The following is a 12,727-nucleotide window of genomic DNA, read 5'->3' as shown; positions in this document are numbered from 1 at the left end:
CAAATAGTAGCAGAGAACAGCATGAACTACATTTTTAAATTCAGATATCAGAAAGATAAAAAATTATGTTTGTGTCCCTACATATAGAAATTTATTATTTCTTACCTCATAACTACACTTTGGTAAAGAAAAATATTCATCTACGAGGAAAATAACTATAAATTTGTCATTTAAAGCTTACAGATTGCTGTGAATATTTTTAAATGAACTTGTATGTGTTCACTGAAAGATCATTTATTTCCCTATATAATCTATTTATAAAATAAGTGATATTACTATTTGTGAAGCACAAATTTTATGTAAACAAATGATTCATTTTAATATTTGTATGAATCTGTTGATTACATTTAGTTAAATATTTATTATTAGCAACAATAGTTTATCAGAAAACTGCTGTAGTACTGACAAATTATAGATTATCAACTGTTTTAGCAATTAGAAAATAAAATTTTTTTGTAGTATTGTTAATAAAGTAATAATAAAAAAACCTAAATTTTATGGTAGAAACTACTTGTTCTATATGGTAATAGAAAACTATAAAATTTGTGTTAACTTTTTTTTTCTAAAACAATGAGAAATTTTATGACCCAAATATGGGGTAAATCTTTTCTATTTAAAGAAAAGATTTACAATATGAAAAGACCAATTTTTTATTATGCTTTACTACATTTCTGTACATAGGCTTGAGTCACAGGATCAGCAAAATATAAACTGTAGTTACCGTAAAAATTGGTTTTCTATTTGTCAAACAACATGGTTGTGTCCAGAAGCAATATATAAATTTATTATCAATAAATTTGTTACAGGTCTGTTGACAGATTTACATGGGAACAATTTTAAATTTAATGTAACAAAGCCAAAAGCCACAAGTTGTGTAACAGTACTGTAAAACGTTTAGAGTTTAGCAAAATTGATATGTAGGATTCAGCATTGGTAATAATAATTTAATGAAATTATTGAATTTAAAAAAACTTATAAAGCCATCTCAGATGGCTTTAACTAATTGTTGTTAATAATAAATATTTAACTAAATATAATCAATAGATTCATACAAATGTTAAAATGAATCAGTTGTTTACATAAAATGTGTGCTTCACAAATAGTAATATCACTTATAGTAAATATACATATAAATAGATTATATTGGGAAATAAATGATCTTTCAATGAACACATAGAAGTTCATTTAAAAATATTCACAGCAATTTGTAAGCTTTAAATGACAAATTTATTGTTATTTTCCTCGTAGATAATAACTTTGTAGAAAATGAATCAATATCCTGGATAAGAAGTACGTTTTAAGATGTGTAATTTTGATGTTGTTGAAAAACGTTTTTATGTTAAACATGAAAGCTTCAGAAAGTCATATAAATAATATTATCATCAAGAAGCATTTAGTTGTCTTCCACTGTAAATTTTAATTTAAAAGACCAAATCTTTGAATTACCACAATTATTTAGTATCATTATTTTTTCCAATATCCTTTTGGTAAGAAAGCACTAGTTATATAAATTGTTTAGACACATTATATTAATAAAATTTAAAAAAAAATACAGGCAAGAAAATATTAAAAGAAATAACTAGCAATATTGTGATGGTTCAGATAATTGGAAACTCAACACCATTCCTTAATGTAATTTAGAAATTTTTAACTAAACATGAAATTTCTCAAATCCACCATGTATATGATGAATTTGAGAAAGAAATATAGCTTCCTATAATTTCTGATTATTACCTAAGCATTCATTTAAGGGAAGTCCATACCAAAAATATTGAAAACATCATTTACCTTAAAATAATATTTGAAACTTCCACTTTAAAATTATTGTTCTTACTTATTGATTGTAATTTTTTTTTTAATTTTTTGTCTTCTCTTAATCAACTGGTTGTCACCACCACCAAACTAATATTATGATTATGAGAGGTACCTTAGAACAATATGTGAAAATATTCACTTTCAATGTCAAATGCTGTGGAGGAAGTTCTAGAGTTGAGTACTGGCAAAAAAGAGGTCATACCCCTCTAAATGGAGTAGTTTCTCTAATATCCATTGTTTTTGTAAATATCCTCAGAGATTGACTATTATGCAAGTAGACAACTGTAAAGCCAAAATTATCTGGGTGAGCAGTGGCATAGAAGTTTCTCTTGATATGTTTCAATAATCAAAAGATATATATATATATATATATATATGTAAGGTATGTTGAGTATTTAGGAAATGATGACACAAAGGCTTTCCAAGTACTATGTAATGCCATCTCTGTACGGCCCTGATATTAAAGTTGACAAATTAGAATGCATTGGCCATATTGAAAAGATAATGGACACTAGATTAAGAGAATTATAATCCCAGAGTAAAAGGCTTTCTGATGGCAAAACTACAGGAGACAAAAATAGACTGACTGATGAAGCTGCTACTCAGACGTCAAACATTTTATGGTTTAGCCATCAAAAGAAACAGTGAGTGTATCAGACATGAGAAAAGCAGTTTGGGCTACATATTGTATCATGTATCATCAAATAATGAACAGCTTCGCCATCAACTTTGTCCAGATTCGGACACTACATGGTGCAAGTACAATTTGGCTCTTAGGACTGAGGAAACACAGAGGTTATATTGTTAAAAAAATGTACTAACGGGAAAATACAAAACTCTACTGAAAGTAAACATCCCCATGAAGGCCCAAATTGCTAAAATGTCCCTTTTGGAAGAAAGGATGCTGAATCCTGGCAATGAAAAAAGTGGACTTCGAATGGGTGATAAAGCTATTGCAGATTATTTTTGTCATCTCATAATTTAATTTTTACAACTTTGTGTACTGTCAGCATTTTTATTATCTTATCATACTGACTTGTTAAAAAATTATTTTAACAATATTTCTGTGTCCGAATGTTAATAGTCTTATAAATTTACCGGCAAAAATTATATTTGACTTTTATGAAAATTTGCTACACAGAAAACTTGCTAAAAGAAATTAACTTATATATATATATATATATATATATATATATATAGGTACAAACATTTTAGGTATTAACATTAAGGGATATGGTCTTCCCTTAATGAATTGCAATCTGAAAGCAGATATCAGAAGTGTTTTGAACAATTAGAAACACTGCACTAAGTTTGTAAATTCACAAGAGTCATATTTAAAGGGGATAACAGTTAGATTTGGATGTGCAAATTATTTTTATTCTAATAACCCTAATATTAATATCATCATCATCATCATCATTATTCACCAGATTTGACTACTGTTTTCTTAAAGACTTATAAAAAGAAAAGTATAGCATTACTTTCAGTCACAGAGTGTGATTGGGGGATGAAATTGAAATTCTTTATGTTTTGAGATATGAAGAATATGGAAATATAATTCAGTATAAATTTTATGGCTCAAAAGTCTCCAAAATACCATTCATGTTTAAAATTTTGTGGCTTGAAAATCTCCAAAATTACTTGATCAACTTCATAGAAAATTTTTGTATGCTGTATTAATAGTGTATCTGAGTTGTGCATGAGAAAATCTGATAAGATTGAGCGAAGTCATTTTTAAATAATGCTTAAATTAAATTATTTAAATTGTTCTTAAATTATGTCTAATTAATCTCAATTTGAGATTATGTTGTCTATTTGACAAGAGGTTATGTTGATTATGTACCGGTGTATTTTTCATACATGCTTATGCAGCGAGTGAGTTGAGACTTGTGTGTATGGCCTGGTCTACTCATTAATCAAATGTATGTAGTATGTTGTGTTCTGAAAATCAGGGGCAAACTCAGAGTTTCAAAATAGTGAGGGGTTGGGGACAAAAAGTTGGTCTTCCACAGAAAGTTTTTTTTTGTTGTTAATAACTGTTCACATGGTTGAAAAGTATTTCTTGTTTAATAATTTGAATTATAACACTTAACTATACTGTAAAAAACCAAAGGTCACCTTTGTGTGAGCAAGTTCATAATGAATCTGCTGAGTCACGACCCTTGCATCAATGCCGATTCGATTCACAACAAGGTCGATATCTATATACAACAATATAATCATTTATTTGTCATATAGTAGTCAATGTAAGCAAAAGTTGTTACGTTAATCTTCTCAGTTCTACTAAAACCTTTGATCTTTTCATATGATCACTACTTTGTTCTCATGTTCAATTTTGTGTTTATTTATTTACTCTTATGTTATTTAAAGTTAATATAACGCAATTTTTTAAAGTTTATTGGAATGTGAGTGTAGTGTAATCCTAGATCTGTCTGTACGACAAGTTACTTTGATACAATGTCTGATCCAATTCAACTGATAATAGTGCATGATTACTCATATCCCCTCCAAAAAAGCCCCATGTCGTGGAGAAAAACACATTTTAAATACTTACAAAAGCGAATTATGAGTAAAAAAATGGCATTGATTTCAGATGACATTAATAAACCGCTAACATAAGTGGAAGTTGTGCTGCTTCGGTGAACAATGTGATTTACGAGGATGAATCTATTAATGGATTACCTCCTCTGGAAGATAATTCGGTTATTGTCTTGGACAACACCCCTTATCATTCATGTAAAAAGAAAAGAAGTCATGTCTCTTCAAGACATGACTGGATTTTTGAAGAGGATGAACTTAAAAATATTAATATTATAATTAACAAAACTGAAAATTTCATTGATTATTGAATGAAAAATGATAAAACAAAAACAATACATATTTGTCAACAATCATATTGCTAATACAACTTCGATCAATTGTAGTATTCAATAATTAAGGAATCAATTCAAGACAGACATGATTAATAGAAATGCAGTTACATTTGTGAAGCTACATTATTGGGTCTGAACAGATCTTGAAGCACTAATATATGTATTCTGAAAACAAGCCATTAAAAACTTTTTAAACTGACAGAGAAGTTAAGAAAAAGTAATCTACCCATCTTCAATAATTCTTTTTTAAAACAGTTTAAATAAATCAAAATATTGATAAATAATAATTTATTAAAATTAATTACAATATAGATTATAGTTGCATTATGCAATATTTACATTAATTCATGTATATATCTTCAAATCTTTTTATATTATCAGTTGAGATAGTTAATGGTTGATAGCAAAAGTCAGATTTTTACTTAATGATTCTATATATTCTTCACTAACAGCATGATTTTTAAAATAATTTTTAATTAAATGTATGTTAAGTACCATGATAAATATAGAATTAACTAATTTTCTGTCATTATTTTATTAAAAAATATGTTTTTGCAGTATATCAACATATGATACACTGTAGTAATGGTAAAAGCTGAAAATTAACTTATGGGCTCTAGAAGAAAAAACTGAACTTTCATTTTTGTTCTAACCTTCAAACAAAATCATTAATTTACAGATTTTCAACACTCGCAATTATCTTTTTTTGTATTTTTCATGTTCCTTGTAATGACTGCATGTTATTAGATTAGTGAAGTTTCAAGGTAATAAACTCATACATAGTGAAATTAATTAACAGTATTCTAAACTAAATTCTGCATTATATAATATTTAGAATAACATTAATCAATAAACTAGGTTAAGCACGTGGCAAAACTATTTTCGTGCTAGTTTTGGTAATCCAAACCATTTTTGGTTTCCCAAATGTTGACTAATATAGGTGGCAACCATCTTGGTTACAGTAGTCTTAGACCTGTTTTTGTGCAACTTAGACATTATTTCTTTGATGAAATGCAAAAGGACGAGACACGATCTTCAGGCCAAGAAAAAGCCTCCCAAGTTCACCTGTAAAAGGCGAAGGAACCGGCACTTCAGGAGAACAACAGAGGAAGGTTGATAGAGATATGTTTGGGTCGTCGCTTGAGCTGGTTATGTAAACCAAACAGCTCAAATGATGAATTTCACCAAGACAGAGATAAAAAAATGTGTCAGGAAGCTGGGTGACTTAATGAAGAGGGTCTTCACTGCTCCTGGCATATTTCTCCAAAGGCCGAAAGCTGGGGCTCAGGAAAGATGAAAGATGTTAGAGTCTGCCACTCAGACTCCCTCCACCAACTCCAGTCAAGAGATAAGGGCAGCGCTCGAGAAGGAGACTGACAAGGTCAATTTAGCTAAACTTGTACCAAGTGCTGGCCAAAGAGTTTTTTAGTTATACTGAGCTGGTCACTGAACCTGTTCTAGATAATGGAGTGGGAACAGTAATGGTTATCGATCTGGACATAAAGATGGACCAAGGCCTGTAGAAGAATACAGAAGCAGGAATTCCTTGGATTAAGAGTTTAATCCAAAAAAACAAACAAAAAGCAGGTCAGGTTTCGGTTGAAAAATCGAGTGCTGAGGCCCTAAGTGGAGAGGAAATTGAGTTGACTGCCACAGTAAGATTAATTATGTGGTCACAGTCAACATGGATGAGGGCGAAGAAATGAGCAGTAAACATGATTCTAAGGAAAGGCAACAGGGTCATTGACAATATAGAGCAAACCATGAGAAGAGTCGTGGAATTTCATGGCTGGAGGTCTAAAATTTTCTCTGGTACCTCAAGAGAATCCTGCACCAGACAAAGAAGCCCACGGTAAGAAAAATGAAAAGAAAACAACCGAAGTTTCAACCACAACAGTTCTAGTGAAAGCAGAAGGAAGATCTTATGCAGACCTCCTTGAGGCAAGTCCTACGTGGCGAGGATGCAGAAGAGATCCTTTCAGCAAAATAGGGCTCCAGAGAAGACCTTCAGATAAGGATTAACAACAAGGGTGATGTGAAGAGACTCAAAAAGTCCGTTTCTTGGCAGAAACGGAGAGAGTAGATATGTCAATGGGTGGCAGGCAAGAGAGGCTTGTCCACCTACTCATCAAAGATATAGATAAGGTTACCTCTACAGTGAAATCAAATTAGGTATGTGGGCAGCTGTAGGAACTAGTGGATCTGCTAAGATCATTTTGACCAGGCCAGCCTTTGATTCTATCAAAGTTACGACCATGACTGTCCCTTCTGGTAAGCCATTCTTAAGAAAGGGCGAATCCGCATTGGTTGGGTCTCCTACAGAGTATCTCTGCAGTACACAGAAGAGAGATGCTTCAGGTGTTTGTCAACAGGACATAAGGCGACCGACTGCAAGGGGCTGGACCAGTTCAAATTGTGCTTCAATTGCAGTGCAGTAGGTGTACTGCACTGATCCTTGCGGTGGCAAGGATCAGTGCACAGCAGGAACAAAGTGCATCGACTGTGGAATGGAGGGATACAACATTGGTAGCAAGAAGTGTGACAAAACCCCAAAATGAAGGTACTCCAAACTAATCTAAATAGAAGCAAGGGCGCTCATGACTTGTGGGCTATTACCAAGAAAAGAGAGGGTGACCTGGTCATCAGCGATCCTAATCTTGCTGTCACTGAAGACTGGAAATGGGTCAAGGATGATTGTTGAGATGCTGCCATTCTCCGTGTGGGACAGAAAGTAGCGATCTCGAACACAGGCCAGAGTTGTGGGTTTGCATGGGTCAATACTGCTGAGTTACGGATATTCAGCTGCTACTATTCACCAAATCTAGATATCGATGAATTCGAACAAAGGGGGGAAGAACTCATTAAAATCATCCTCGGCAGCAAGTATCCATGCATTGTGGCTGGCGACTTCCAACATCCAATGCGAAGAATGGGGGTTGCAGTACCACTAACCACCATAGAGGAACCATCCTAGCAGAAACCATGGCTGTTCCAACAAAGAAGGGGTAGCCACTTTCAGTAGAGGAGATATTTTGAGTATCCTTGATAATACCTTTGACCACGAGAGGGTGTAAAACAGACTTCAAGGGTGGAAAGTACTGGAGAAGGAGATTCTTGAGTGACCACCTCTACATCGAGTTTGAGACAACCAAGACCAAGTGTGGAATGGACACATCCCTCAGGGCTTGCAGGCTGAAACATAAGGACATAGTACCATACAAGAAAATACTGAAAGAGAAGCTCTCCGAGGGTTCCGTGGATGCAGACGGACTTACAGAGATCCTTACAGAGGCACTTGAAGATTTTCATGTACCGTGTGGACACTCCACCAAGCATGGAACTTATTAGTGGAATACAGAAATCACCAGTCTTCGGAAGGAATGTAGAAAGACCAGGAGGGCCCTCCAGAGGAAGAAAAGGGCTGACATTGGCATTGACACCACTCAGGCTAGATGCTGGCTCTCCAAATGCAGAGCTGATATGAGATTGGTGATTGAACAGTCCAAAAAGAAAAAGTGGGTGAAACTCTGCAAGGTCAATGAGGATCCCTGGGGAAACGAGTATAAATCATTTGACAGGAAGTTACCCATTTTGTCCCAGGAGTTACTCCAAGAGATAATTAGGACGCTGTTCTCAAAGGGGGAAGATACAGCATCAAACTGAAATACAGCATGGCAATGGAAATCCCTCTATTCACAATTGGAGAGCTTCATAAAGCTAGTCACAAGTTATGAGCCAGTAAAGTCCTGGGCCAGATGGGATTCTGGTAGAACCAGTGAAGGCCCTGTTGGAAGTTGACCCACTGACAGTGTTGCAAGCAGTCAACTACATCATTCACAGCGAGTTTATCCCAGTAGAGTGGAAGTGTGCCAGGTTAGTTTTGCTGAAGAAACCTGGTGAAACAGATTGGGGAAACCTTTTGAGGCGCTCCTATTGAATAGACTTAAGAAGGAAGGTGAGGTGGCTAGTGGTCTCTCAGATCACCAGTTTGGCTTTCAAGAAGGGAGATCACCAATAAATGCACTTAAAAGAGTCAACTCCATAGACACAGCTGTGCACAGTTCCAGGCATACCAGGAAGATACCACTATTAGTCTTCATGATATTCGGAGCACGTTCAACAGCATTAAGTGGAAAGCCATAACATAAGAACTAGATAGTCATGTATCACCCTCTTCCAGTAAAAGGAGATGTTTCTTCTCTCTAGTTCTATCTGTCGGATAGGAAGAACCTTGGTTTTTTCTCCAAAGGTAGAATTGAATTTCACGTGGAGTATGGGGTGCCTCAGATTAGACTCCAAAAAGTTGTCAAAAATTATTCCTGCCAAAAATTTCCAGACATCCTGAACACAATCAATCTGAATGTAAAAGTAATAAAATAAAAGATAATATAATAATGAATTATTTTTAAGATATAATCTAATGCTGTACTAACTTTAAGAATAAAAACCAATATAATTATTATAAATAAACAAAAAACTAAATTTTTTGTTTTTAAATAAGGTTTGCATTTAGTATTACTTAATGACTGCAGTGACGTTCCATGAAAGTTATATTTTCAGATTTTAATAGATTATAAAAAAACTGGTAACAACACAATCTATAAAAATACAGTCCAACTTATAATTATTGCATTTAAAGTTTGTTAAACCATTTAAACTTTTTAAATAGTTTAAACTGCATGGTTTAACTGCTTGAATTTTTAAAGTAAAAATATATTAAAAAATGTATTAAGTACTGCACATCTGAGAAATCCCTGTACTTCTTACTGCAACTAACTTGTTACTACTGTTTTGAAAGTCACGTGGTATTGGTTTTCTAAAAAATAATTTCTTTATTGCAGTTGGTAACCTTGATTTCAAGATCATACAGAATATTCACTCGCTCTCTTGTTTGAGTTGCAAAATGGGGTGTTGATGTGATGTAAAAACCTGTTGCCAACCAACCCTAATGAAAATACTGTATTTTTTAAACACATATAATAACTCATATTTTTTGTTAACTTTAGGGGTACAGTGACTTCCTGGTTATACTATACATGTGCAAAGATACTGGGCAAAAAAGTTGATAGTTAATTGATTTGATACACAGGTCAGAAACTTGTGTTTTGTTTAGGGACATTATTTTTAAAATAGTTAGATTAACCATTAACCATAATGTAGAGGCAATATGGCAAAAGCTCTAGTAACCAGGACTGTGCAGTTTTATTATAAATAATAAAAAAGAACAGTTGTGAATTAGTTGAAGACGATAGAGTTGGAATGCAATACACACCAATGACTGATGAAAAATTAAAGTAATTAGTAAAGAAATTGGTATGTTGTATGGTCTGTATGTTCTATTTTGACTAAACTGCATCATTAGTAAACATTGATTGCTAATCGTCCAAAATTGCTCAAATACTTCATAAATGTCAGAAAATCATACATGGGTATGACTTCATCAAATAAAGGCTCAATGAGAGCTCCCAAGTAATCAAAGCAATCTGGTTTGATCAATTTTAAAATTCAAGTTATTACCGTTTTCTTCGATTATTGTGGTATTGTGTTCCATGATCTTTTACCATGAAGTACTACAGTTAATATGGATTATTTGTCCATTATAGGTTGTTTTCATGAAGCTATTTATAAAAAACAGATATAGAGTACAATTTATAAAAAATACACTAACTGACCACCTAAATGTAATTGTTCATTTTAGTTTTCAGCCAAAGATAATATCCCACCATTGTGTTCACGAAATTTGACTCTTATATGACTTTTCTCTTCACAAATGGCAAAACAGAAATCATGTTTTGCAACTGTAACAGACAAAATGAAATCACTTAATGAAATTTAAAAGAAATGTTTTGAAGATGAAAAACTGTTGGAATAGGTACATAATATCTAGATATTATTTTGAAGAGGATGAAATAAACAAAAAACATACCCTTTTCAAATAAATTTTTTGATAAAAACAATAAATAGCATCATCATAACAATAAAATCTGTATAAAAATGTGCATACTCTGTTAGTATAAAAATATACTGCAGTCGAATGAAGAGTTTCATTAATTGATTAAAACATTAGCTCAATTTCTTTTCTAATATCATTTCTCCTTGATTTTTTTAATGCTTCCAAAATAATAGTCTTTGCAGAGTCAGGATTTTCTTTCTTTAATAATAAATTTAAACACTGAAACAAAAAAAGCTAGTATTAAAAAGAAAAAATCAATTATAATTTAAAAAAATGAAATCGTACTTTTATGTTAAGTGCAAAACACTATTATATAACTATGGCATACACCTATTCATCTAGACCGTTCAGAACTATAAAATTCCTGATGGAGATAAATGGAACTCCTGATAATCTGAAAATAGCAAAGAGCCTATCGAGGTAACAATAACTTAAGTGTAAAACATTTATTTGAAATCATTTTTAATGTATGAATTAATTAAACAATAAACTCAAATTTTACTTACAGTAAGATCAATTTTGAATAAACAGACCTACAATAAAGTCATTACATTATTTATATTTCTTTGAATTAGGAATGAATGTGTGTCATGTCCTATTGTGGCTACAACAGCTTGCACTTGTACATAAATGCATGTACCCAGTGGGTATATAATTTACAGTCTTTGCATACTAATGGGTAAATACAAAAAATACAAATTTTCTGATTAGAAAAAATAATTCATAGTATTACACCAATTTAAAAATTAAATAAAAATCAGGAAGTACATGTGTTCTGAAATTTTATAAAAACAAAAAAAAAAAAAATACTCTACATAAAAATCTCATTGGTATGGATGTACAGATAAAAAAGATTATAGAATTTTTTTATTTTTTCCTTTTATTTACGTGTTTATTTTTTTACTAAATTACATTATCTTATAAATCTGAGAAATAACTTACTTTTCTGGCTTTTTCTCTCTGATTTAATTTTGAACAATCATCAATTTCTTCTATCTCTTCTTCCTCCATATTGATATAGCGTGCAAATTCCTTCCACCTCATTCCAATTTTCAAAGAAATGTGATCAATCACTATCAGGAAAAAAGTTTTTTATAATAATTCAGTACAACAGCACTTAGTCAACATGAAATTTGTATCTAACATCTTACACAACTTTTCTCACTGTAATTTAGGAGCTGATTTCAAATACACTGTTGAAATTGTGTTACCTTGTAAAGGTTTTAGATAAATCGTAAATTTGTAAAAAAAAAATTATAATAAACTCATTTTGTTTAACTATTGGTTATAATTAAGAATAGTTTCTGTATTTTTACTTTTAAACAATAAGCAAACATGCATAAGAAAGAAAAAATAAATAAATATATATACTGTATCATGAGAAGTAGACACGTACCATGTCTGTATGATGGTACAGACAACTGTTGCTGCCTACTGCAGAGCTTAAAATCTTACTCATTCTAGCTTCACTTGGTCTACACTGTGTGTTGTGTTTCACAGATTTATTAGTGTTTTGCTATATTTTCATCAATTCTTTATAATACAAAGTGATTTTTATTTGCTAAAACATGGCTTTTGCAAAAGTTCATGGATGTTCAAATTATTAATACTCATGTCTCTTCTTCTTCTTATTCATTTGTAAAAGTAAATACATAAACTGTCTCTTTCTTCTTATTTATTTGTAAAAGTAAATTTGGTTATATTCAGCTAGCCATGTTACCAGCTGATATTTTATATTAATAATGTATCTAATTTATTATATTATTCATTCTTCACCTACAATTCATACTATCATCATGTATAATATATTCAACTCATAGCATATTCAATAACGTAATATTTTATAGTGTAAAATTTAAAAATTATATTTATCATGGCTGAACAATTATTTATTCGAATTATATTATTATGAATTATTTGTTTGAAGTATTACTATTATTTGAATTATGAACCATCAAAATTAAGGTATAGAATTCACATCTAACCAAGGGATTATTATTTGTTTGAATTATGAACCAGTGAAATTAAGATATAGAATTCACACCTAACTGAGGTATTAAATCAAGGCAATATTGATTTGAACATT

At 31.7% G+C, this 12,727-nt stretch overlaps 1 protein-coding gene across 6 annotated transcripts in view; it reads right to left on the bottom strand.

Moving 5' to 3' along the window:
* Fadd (fas-associated death domain protein) overlaps nt 1-12,727 on the bottom strand; it is a 33,346-nt gene that overhangs the window by 5,327 nt on the left and 15,292 nt on the right. For 2 of the 6 annotated variants that reach the window (XM_075376308.1, XM_075376306.1), the window contains exons 4-5: nt 11,584-11,714; nt 10,693-10,860 (exon numbers count right to left, since the gene is read on the bottom strand). In XM_075376308.1, coding sequence (XP_075232423.1) covers nt 10,744-10,860; nt 11,584-11,714 — 248 coding nt within the window. In that variant the 3' untranslated portion in view covers nt 10,693-10,743. Of the gene's footprint in view, nt 1-10,360; nt 10,487-10,692; nt 10,861-11,583; nt 11,715-12,727 lie in introns of those variants that run through there. The other 4 variants (XM_075376311.1, XM_075376309.1, XM_075376307.1 and 1 more) reach the window with 3 other exon arrangements.

This window comes from Lycorma delicatula, chromosome 10, assembly GCF_047948215.1.
Source record: "Lycorma delicatula isolate Av1 chromosome 10, ASM4794821v1, whole genome shotgun sequence".
Taxonomy (NCBI): domain Eukaryota; kingdom Metazoa; phylum Arthropoda; class Insecta; order Hemiptera; family Fulgoridae; genus Lycorma; species Lycorma delicatula.
The sequence above is the reverse complement of the archived record's forward strand: the minus strand, read 5'-3'. Positions and strand labels throughout refer to the sequence as shown.